The sequence below is a fragment of the Perca flavescens genome, chromosome 6 (assembly GCF_004354835.1).
Source record: "Perca flavescens isolate YP-PL-M2 chromosome 6, PFLA_1.0, whole genome shotgun sequence".
Taxonomy (NCBI): Eukaryota; Metazoa; Chordata; class Actinopteri; order Perciformes; family Percidae; genus Perca; species Perca flavescens.
Genome location: NC_041336.1, coordinates 3,079,241 through 3,089,240, shown reverse-complemented (window position 1 = coordinate 3,089,240; position 10,000 = coordinate 3,079,241). Strand labels below are relative to the sequence as shown.

Here is a 10,000-nt window from a genome sequence, read left to right as displayed (position 1 = left end):
ATGCTTGTTACACACACAGGGACACACAGCAGCACACACACACACACACACACACACACACACGCAGAATATTACAATATAAAATATTAGGGTGTAAATCCTCCATCATAACAGCAATGCTCCAAGGTCCAAACGCGCCTGGCTTTTAAAGGGAATGGGAGATGATCTCTGATTGGTTGATTGCGTGTTACGCCCAAAACACACCTCTGATTAATGAAGACACTAAGAACAACCCTTTAGGACCAGGCGCCTGGTGCACACACTATTTTTTACCACCGTCAAAACTACCAAAAGTGGATTTGGACACGCCCTAAACACACCTGCACCAGGCGCTCCACACCGTGCGCTCCGATCGTTAAAATATGGCCCCGAGACTTTAACATTAACATCAGTTATGAACCCACCACTCGTTTGAGCTCCTCAGGGTGGATCTTCAGGCTGCACGGCTCGATGAACTGCTTCCTCTCTGACTTTTTCAGCGGCAGCAGGCAGCGCTTCCCCTGAACGTACCGCAGACACCAGAGGACAAATCAACATCACTCTGAAATATCCACTTTGAACTCACACATGCACACTGACTTCACAGTCTAACACACCCCAACCCCCAGACTCTCTTCTACCCACCTACTGTGCAATATTTAATACTATTGATAATATTGAAAATACTGTGAAATTCCTTTACTGTGCAATATCTGTATACTGTGCAATATCATTACTATCATTGTCCAGTACCTATTACTCACTGAATATCAGTCCTTCCAGAAAGAGTTTTTTTGTGATTGTTGAGGGCAAAAATCCTTGATTATGCAGCACGTTTTCTTAAAAAATGCGATGGAATATGGGGGATATTTATGCAATTTTATGTGATGAAATTGCGGGAACTTGCAAAAACTGCAGTTTGATGAAAAAGAGGAAAAAAAAGTGATTTAATAGAGACATAATTACATCACTTCATAACGTTCCCATGGCAACAGGGGAAAACGGCTGCTCTTGTGTGAACTTTTTGCTGAGATATATCATGGGACTTTTTTGCAACGAAAATGCGGGGATTATGAAATCATGCAAAGCTCCGCATATTTTGCGCGGAAATCGGCAATTTATGCGGCGAATTTGGAAAAATGCTGATTATGCCGGGAAAAACTGGTATGACCATTTTAAAAAGGAATCCCTCTGTCAACTCTAGATATCTGAATGAAATGTCTCGCAAAACTCTCTTACTGCAGAGCTGCACTTTATTGTGTGTTCATGTAAAATTTAGAAGTACATTAATTAGGGATGCACCGAATCCAGGATTCAGCTCCAGATTTGGCTGAATTTTGGGCTTTTTGACGATGTTCTTTACGTAGGTGGAGCGTTCAATGCAGTAGGCTGTGAGGAAGTGGACATGGATCTGGTTCAATGCGGTAGGCTGTGAGGAAGTGGACATGGATCTGGTTCAATGCAGTAGGCTGTGAGAAAGTGGACATGGATCTGGTTCAATGCAGTAGGCTGTGAGAAAGTGGACATGGATCTGGTTCAATGCAGTAGGCTGTGAGGAAGTGGACATGGATCTGGTTCAATGCAGTAGGCTGTGAGAAAGTGGACATGGATCTGGTTCAATGCAGTAGGCTGTGAGGAAGTGGACATGGATCTGGATCAATGCAGTAGGCTGTGAGGAAGTGGACATGGATCTGGTTCAATGCAGTAGGCTGTGAGAAAGTGGACATGGATCTGGTTCAATGCAGTAGGCTGTGAGAAAGTGGACATGGATCTGGTTCAATGCAGTAGGCTGTGAGGAAGTGGACATGGATCTGGTTCAATGCAGTAGGCTGTGAGAAAGTGGACATGGATCTGGTTCAATGCAGTAGGCTGTGAGGAAGTGGACATGGAACTGGTGAGCAGAAAAAGTTGTTGTTTGGCAGTACTTTCAGTCAAAAGGAGGCCATTCAAGTCCAGCTACATGTTCAATCTGTTCAATGCTGATTGGTCTGGTGGTGGCGAGGACCCTAAACTATACACAACATGGCCGCTGTTACAACATCTGGTCTGAAACATCTGGAAGAATACGAGTTGTATATGAAGGAATCTCCAGACAGCAGCCAGAATGCAGCAACTTCAGGTACGGCAAAGGAAGGACAGTCCCTGTTTACTTCATTCATGTGTTTACTGGGTTCATGGACTGAGGATGGGAGGAGGAGGCAGCACAATCTCAACCTGGGGATTCAGGATTCAGCAGAAACCCCCAAAAATCTGGATTGGGTGTATCCCTAACATTAATGTAACTGCTTTAATGTCAACATTGATACTTTGAATAATGCAGCAGATTAGAGGGAACCTTGTACGATTGTAGAACCTCTTTCATATCCAAGATAAATTGATTTTGTAACTGAAATATCCCAAATTAACTGAATTGAATCGGGGGAATCAAATCAAAAATGTAATCGAATCGGGACTTTGTGATTTGGAGTTGAATGGGGAAGTGAGTGGTGACACCCTGCCCTGCCCTGATGAAGATGAAGATGATGTTACCGCACTCCTCCTGCGGGCGTCGATCTGTCTGAAGTAGGTGGTGATGTAGACATTGTCGAATCGGACGTCCCTCCTGTACTGTCGGAGGTAACCAAACGCTCTGAGGAAGAGGAGGAAGAGGAGGAGGTCAGTGACTCAGTAGTCTCACATAGCCAGACCTTCCTTCACAGCTCTGCAGAGGAAGGTCTGGCTAGTACACACAGCATTCCTGGATGGGAGGAAAACATGCTCTGGTTTATGGGCATTTCTTTAAACCAATCAGAATCATCGTGGGGCGGGGCTAAGCTCCGGACGGAGCCACGGTGCCTCTGCTAAATAGTCTCAGGAAGGAACTTGTTTTGGTGGAACATGTGTACGTTCAGAAGTAGTTTTAGTCGTTAGCGATATCAATAGTCAACCTTACAATACCAACATTGATGTATTTGGTCCAAAATATTGTGATATTTGACACAAACACACACAGAAACACAGACACACACACACAAACACACACACAGACACACAGAAACACAGACACACACACACACAGACACAGAAACACAGACACAGAAACACACACACACACACACACACACACACACACAGACAGAGACCCCCTTCAGATCTTACTGAGTGAACATGGTGATGAAGGTGAAGGAGAGCAGATGCTGCAGGACGGTGTTCAGCTGCTCCATGGTGGTGGTCAGGCTGCGGAAGGATTCTCGGACCGCCTGAGTGATGTTCTGACCCAGCAGAACTCCACCCAGCACCTCCTGCTGCTGCTGCTGCTCCTACAGGAGGTCACAGTACACACACACACACACACACACACACACACACACACACACACACACACACACACACACACACACACACACACACACACACACACACACACACACACACTCGTCACACAGAGAGGAAAGGAAGGGAAAGTTGTGTCTAAGGGAAGGTTATGTCTAAGGTAAGGTTGTGTTGAAGGAAAGGTTGTGTCCAAGGAAAGGTTGTGTCTAAGGAAAGGTTGTGTAGAAGGAAAGGATTTATAGAAGGAAAGGTTGTGTAGAAGGAAAGGTTGTGTCTAAGGGAAGGTTATGTCTAAGGGAAGGTTGTGTTGAAGGGATGTTTGTGTCTAAGGAAAGGTTGTGTAGAAGGAAAGGTTGTGTAGAAGGGAAGGTTGTGTTGAAGGGAAGGTTGTGTCTAAGGGAAGGTTGTGTCTAATGAAAGGTTGTGTCTAAGGAAAGGTTATGTAGAAGGAAAGGATATGTAGAAGGAAAGGATGTGTAGAAGGAAAGGTTATGTAGATGGGAAGGTTGTGTCGAAGGGAAGGTTGTGTCGAAGGGAAGGTTGTGTAGAAGGGAAGGTTGTGTTGAAGGAAGGGTTGTTAAAGGAAAGGTTGTGTAGAAGGAAAGGTTGAGTAGAAGGAAAGGTTGTTTATGGAAAAGTTATGTAGAAGGGAAGGTTGTGTCGAAGGAAAGGTTGTGTAGAAAGAAAGGTTGTGTAGAAGGAAAGGATATTTAAAAGGAAAGGTTGTGTCGAAGGGAAGGTTGTGTAGAAGGGAAGGTTGTGTCTAAGAAAAGGTTGTGTAGAAGGAAAGGTGGTGTCAAAGGAAAGGTTGTGTTAAAGGAGGAAATATTGTGTTGAAGGGAAGGTTGTGTTGAAGGAAAGGTTGTTAAAGGAAAGGTTGTGTAGAAGGGAAGGTTGTGTCTAAGGAAAGGTTGTGTAGAAGGAAAGGTTGTTTAAGGAAACGTTGTGTAGAAGGGAAGGTTGTGTCGAAGGAAAGGTTGTGTAGAAGGGAAGGTTGTGTAGAAGAAAAGGTTGTGTAGAAGGAAAGGTGGTGTCAAAGGAAAGGTTGTGTTAAAGGAGGAAATGTGTTGAAGGGAAGGTTGTGTTGAAGGAAAGGTTGTGTAGAAGGAAAGGTTGTGTAGAAGGAAAGGCTGTGTAGAAGGGAAGGTTGTGTAGAAGGGAAGGTTGTGTAGAAAGAAAGGTTGTGTTGAAGGAAAGGTTGTGTTGAAGGAAAGGTTGTGTTGAAGGGAAGGTTGTGTAGAAGGGAAGGTTGTGTAGAAGGGAAGGTTGTGTAGAAGGGAAGGTTGTGTCAAAGGAAAGGTTGTGTAGAAGGGAAGGTTGTGTCGAAGGGAAGGTTGTGTCGAAGGGAAGGTTGTGTAGAAGGGAAGGTTGTGTAGAAGGGAAGGGAAGGTTGTGTCGAAGGGAAGGTTGTGTCGAAGGGAAGGTTGTGTCGAAGGGAAGGTTGTGTCGAAGGGAAGGTTGTGTCGAAGGAAAGGTTGTGTTGAAGGAAAGGTTGTGTCTAAAGGAAGGTTGTGTCTAAAGGAAGGTTGTGTCTAAAGGAAGGTTGTGTCTAAAGGAAGGTTGTGTCTAAGTGAAGGTTGTGTCAAAGGGTGGGTTGTGTAGAAGGAAAGGCTGTGTAGAAGGAAAGGTGGTGTCAAAGGAAAGGTTGTGTTAAAGGAGGAAAGGTTGTGTTGAAGGAAAGGTTGTGTCAAAGGGAAGGTTGTGTAGAAGGAAAGGTTTTGTCAAAGGGTGGGTTGTGTAGAAGGAAAGGCTGTGTAGAAGGAAAGGTTGTGTCAAAGGAAAGGTTGTGTCAAACGAAAGGTTGTGTCAAAGGAAAGATTGTGTCAAAGGGAAGGTTGTGTCGAAGGAAAGGTTGTGTTGAAGGAAAGGTTGTGTCAAAGGGAAGGTTGTGTAGAAGGAAAGGTTGTGTAGAAGGAAAGGTTGTGTAGAAGGAAAGGTTGTGTTGAAGGAAAGGTTGTGTCGAAGGGAAGGTTGTGTCAAAGGGAAGGTTGTGTAGAAGGAAAGATTGTGTAGAAGGAAAGGTTGTGTCTAAGGGAAGGTTGTGTCTAAGGGAAGGTTGTGTCTAAGGGAATGTTGTGCCTAAGGAAAGGTTGTGTCTAAGGGAAGGTTGTGTCTAAGGAAAGGTTGAGACCTTCAGGATGAGCTTGGCTCTGAACTCTCTGGACAGCAGGTTGACCGACCGGTTCAGCTGATCAAACAGCTGACCGAAGTTTCCCTCGATGGGGATCTGCTCTCTGCACCACGGAGTCATCACTGGCACACAGGAAAGAGAAGAACACACTTCAGTGTCAAGGCCAGGACGCAACATTACGAATCCACTATGGCCACGCCAAGACCCGCCCTACGAAGCAGCTCGATTGGTTGGGGTTAGGCATTTCACCTCGAGTCACATGTGTCAAACTCAAGGCCCGCGAGCCAAATCCGGCCCCTTGCAGATTTAGATCCGGCCCGTATTTATAATTTAGGTTCACAATGACATTTTGGCCCGCCTAATTGTGCGCCAAACCAACAACATGGGAAAGTGTTTTTTTTAAACTGCAATTACGTGACATTCAGAGCAGAATTTGGGCAGATTTGCCGACTCTGAGACTCAGAAATTCCTCCAGAAGAAGAAGCAGAGAGAGAGTTTAATATTCAGGCTGTTTTTCTTGATTAGCTAAATTCTACGATGGTTAAGAAACTCTTTTGATGACTTTTGTAGGGCTTCATGTCGACAAAAATGTGACAAAAAGTGTACAAAAATGTCGGAAAAAGCAACAAATTTACAAAAAGGTGAGAAATGTCTGAGAAAGCCACAAAAAAGTGGAAAAAAGTGACATGCAGTAACAAAAGCACGTCAATAAACTCTCCATGTCTGGCCCTTGGTGTGATTCTCTTTTTCCAGTGTGGCCCTCTGGGAAATTGAGTTTGACACCCCTGCCTTGAGTGGTTAAGGTTAAGATAGCCGATTGTTCAGGGGACAGGACATGAACCAATGGGGTTACGTTACCTTGCGTTCTCATGGCCAATAAATGCTACTGAAGGGCAGGTCTTGGTGTGGCCATAGTGGGATTGGTAATATCGCGGCCAGGAAACCCCAAACCAACCTCAAACTAGCAACTAAAACTGGAAGGAGGACTTGTTATTCATGTTTGGGGTAGTGGCGATCAGCCAATCAGCAGAGAGGACACCTGCATGCACTGGCTGAAAAAAATGGCTGCATGGAGTTAAACATTTCAGGTTAAACTGAATGAAAATCAAATAAAGACAATTAAAACACAAATTAAATTTACATTAAAATAACAAATTTAGGACAAATGAAAATAATCACGTTTTTTTTAACATTGAGTCAATGTCATGTTTTGTGTGTTTTTTTTCAGTGCAGTGTGACCTTTCACCTCTCATGACATCACACAGGAAGTTGAACTTCATGGAGACGCAGAGGATGTGGTTGATGACGGGGACGGGGATCGCCTGCATACACTCCTCCCACCTGCTGCCGAACCAATCAGCACATCGCTGCACGCCCTCATTCACCACACCTGGAAAACACACGCACATGCATGCACGCACACACACACACACACACACACACACACACACACACACACACACACAGACAGACACAGACACACACACACAGACACAGAGAGAGACACACACACACAGAAACGGAGAAACACACACACACAAACACACACAGAGAAACACACCCACACAGAGACACCCACACACACACACACACACACAAAGAAACACAAACGAGGGCTTATCTTAAGCTAACTTTTGGTGAATTTAGGAGAAATCTACAGACACAAACATAGACATAGTGTAGTAAAATAATTATTTTCTTTAGGGCTGCACAATTATTCGCAGTATTATCCAAATCGTTTATAAACCATTATGGACTAACCCAATATCCAAATCATAGGGGGGGGGCACAATATTTGTAAAAGGCAAAATATGTGTCAACCCATTCTGAGTGAAGTATTGTGGTGCTGCAGAGAGAAATCCTATCTTACAGACACAAAATAAATCTTAGTTTGGAACTGATCCTCATTTAAATTTTTTTTATTTTAATATTTTTCTCTTGAAAATGAGAATGAGAATAACGATACAAAAATGATCATTCCCTTCAATATCGTGAATCATATCGCAATAATATAGCCTACAAATCTAGACGGCCCCTAGCGGCAGCTAATGTAATGTGCAGCCAGGGTCAGTCTAGCGACTCTCAGTTGGCTTGCGAGCTGGAAAAACCAAACTCTGGCTGGGCCAATCACATTGTGTATAGAGCCGGTGGGCGGGGCTTATGGCTGCTGCTGCTGAACAGAGGTCTTCTGGAAGACTTGGAGTTCAGCTTATTTTGGAGAAAAGGCACTGAAGTCATTCTTAAAAAAGGAAGATGTGTTCGGAGTTTAAAGTTCAATCTATCAATTAAAGCTGCGAGCAGCGATGGACGGGCCCTCGCGCCTCTGCGCGCGTCGGGGTTACCGGCGGACGCCGCTACTTGCGACCGTGCATTCACGCGGCACTCAGACGCCGCAAACCGTCACCAATGAAAAGGGAACTTCCCGCCGAGTTCAACGATACCTCACACAAGACTCTACGTCATACGGTTCATTAGCTGTGAAAGGGGGCGTGGCTAAAGCATAGGGGGCGGGTCAAACCATCACCAATTAAAAATGAAGCCTCTGCTGAGATGAATGATACCTCACACAAGACTCTACCTTAAATGGGTCAGCATGTATGAAAGGGGGCGTGGTTTATGCATACCCCTATGCGGGCCAAACCATCACCAATGAAGAAGGAACTCTCTGCTGAGTTCAATGACACCTCACACAAGACTCTACCTTAAACAGTTCAAATGTTATGAAAGGGGGTGTGGCCTGAGTAAGTGGGCGTGGCCATATTATAGGGGGCGGCTCAGTATCACATGTAGACCACACATTCTGAGTTTCATGCAAATCGGATGATGTTTGTCATATAAGGCAGATTTCCTGTTGCCAGCGGGGGGCGCTATGACCAAAAGTCAATTATGGCCTGTAGGTGTCCTCAGGCCTGGACCCTTGTCAATCGTGAGAAATTTCGGGCAGATATGACAACGTACACTCAAGTTACAACAACTACTTTGTTCATCGCTAAACACTCAAAATGGCCGCCCCACCACGGCCACGCACATCTTGACATGTTACATATGTGTACCAAGTTTCGTGAGTCTACGTTAAACGCACTGCAGGGGCTCAATTTTCGTAACTTTCTAGGGGGCGCTAGCGAGCCATTTTTGTGCGCCTATTCCCGAAACCCTCAACTTGATGCAACATCAAACTTGGTGAGTTTTTGAATATGTTAAGCCCCTCAAAAAGCCAATTAATTTGACGGGAAAATAATAAGAATTCCTTCAGTTTCAATAGGGCCTTCGCCGCTGTCGGAGCTCGGGCCCTAACTAGCGTTGCGCTGGTTGGTTGGAGCGCTAGCCTATCGCGTGCATAGGGAATGTGAAAGACAACCGTTGGTCCCGCCCCTGGGATTGAGCCCAGCCAATGGGAGAGTTCCCAGACCCAACATCTGGATGTGGGTCTGGCTGGTCAGGCTACAATATTAGTCAATATAAATCCCTATTACATTTTTGTCCTCATATCGTGCAGCCCCAGTTGTCTTTCCACCAGTCTGAAAGAGATAAAAAGGATCCCCTCACTGTCGCACTGCATCCTGGTCTTGAAGGTGAACTGCTCCTGAGTGCTGTTCCCTCTGGCGGCGTCTTTTGGTTTGAACCGGTCGAACCCGTACTGAAGCAAGACCTCGTCTCGGATGTCCTGAAACTTACTGCTGACGCTGCGAGCCTCCGACTGGAACTGTGGTTCGTCATCCTGAAGAAGAAGAAGACAGATATAATGCTGCATTCATGTGCTGTCGCCGTGGTGTCTCCGTGGTGTAGTCCGGTGTTTTGCAGCGAGTATATCGTCATCTTTTCCCTCCCAGCATTAGTCCGGCGACAGACTGGCTGCGTGGCGTGTCCATTTATATTTGGGCTCCCATTTTAAAAGGAACACGCCGACTTATTGGGAATTTATCTTATTCACCGTAACCCCCAGAGTTAGACTAGTCCATACATATCCGAATAAGTGACAAAATAACACCAACATGTTCCTATTTACATGTTGTGATTTGTGGAGTCACAGCGTGTACAAAAAACAACGTAACATGAGACACAGCCATCTTCTAACTGTAAATAAACCGGGAACTATATTCTCAGGCGGAAGGATATAGTACTTGGGCGGAGTGATATGCTCACAGCAAGCCTGTCTGAGAATATAGTTCCCGGTTTGTTTACTGTTAGAAGATGGCTGTGTCTCATGTTACGTTGTTTTTTGTACACGCTGTGACTCTACAAATCACAACATGGAAATAGGAACATGTTGGAGTTATTTCGTCACTTTTGTCACAATTGGGAGCAGTAGGCTAGCTGGAACCATTCACCTGCAGGATCTGTGCTAGGCTAAGCTAATGCTGGAGCCGTCAGACAGCGTTACAGCACGCACGGAGATGAGAAGGGTATGTATGGACTAGTCTAACTCTGGGGGTTACAGTGAATAAGATAAAGTCCCAATAAGTCGGCGTGTTCCTTTAACAGGTCGGAGCTTACACACTGCCTGGTGAAACGCACCTCTCAGGCGCCGAAAACCTGTGCATGCTAGAAATAGAACCGACGCCTGTTTTTCACGCGACA

The 10,000-nt window shown here is 45.2% G+C and overlaps 1 protein-coding gene across 2 annotated transcripts in view; it reads right to left on the bottom strand.

The window, feature by feature from the left end:
* The window catches only part of dcst1 (DC-STAMP domain containing 1), a 78,428-nt gene that overhangs the window by 20,446 nt on the left and 47,982 nt on the right, over window positions 1-10,000 (bottom strand). For both annotated transcript variants that reach the window (XR_003692758.1, XM_028580202.1), the window contains exons 6-11: window positions 8,969-9,140; window positions 6,669-6,812; window positions 5,423-5,544; window positions 3,118-3,278; window positions 2,509-2,608; window positions 405-500 (exon numbers count right to left, since the gene is read on the bottom strand). Coding sequence is in view for 1 of the 2 variants with exons in the window: in XM_028580202.1 (XP_028436003.1) it covers window positions 405-500; window positions 2,509-2,608; window positions 3,118-3,278; window positions 5,423-5,544; window positions 6,669-6,812; window positions 8,969-9,140 (795 nt within the window). In the remaining variant the exon portion in view is untranslated. The remainder of the gene's footprint in view (window positions 1-404; window positions 501-2,508; window positions 2,609-3,117; window positions 3,279-5,422; window positions 5,545-6,668; window positions 6,813-8,968; window positions 9,141-10,000) is intronic.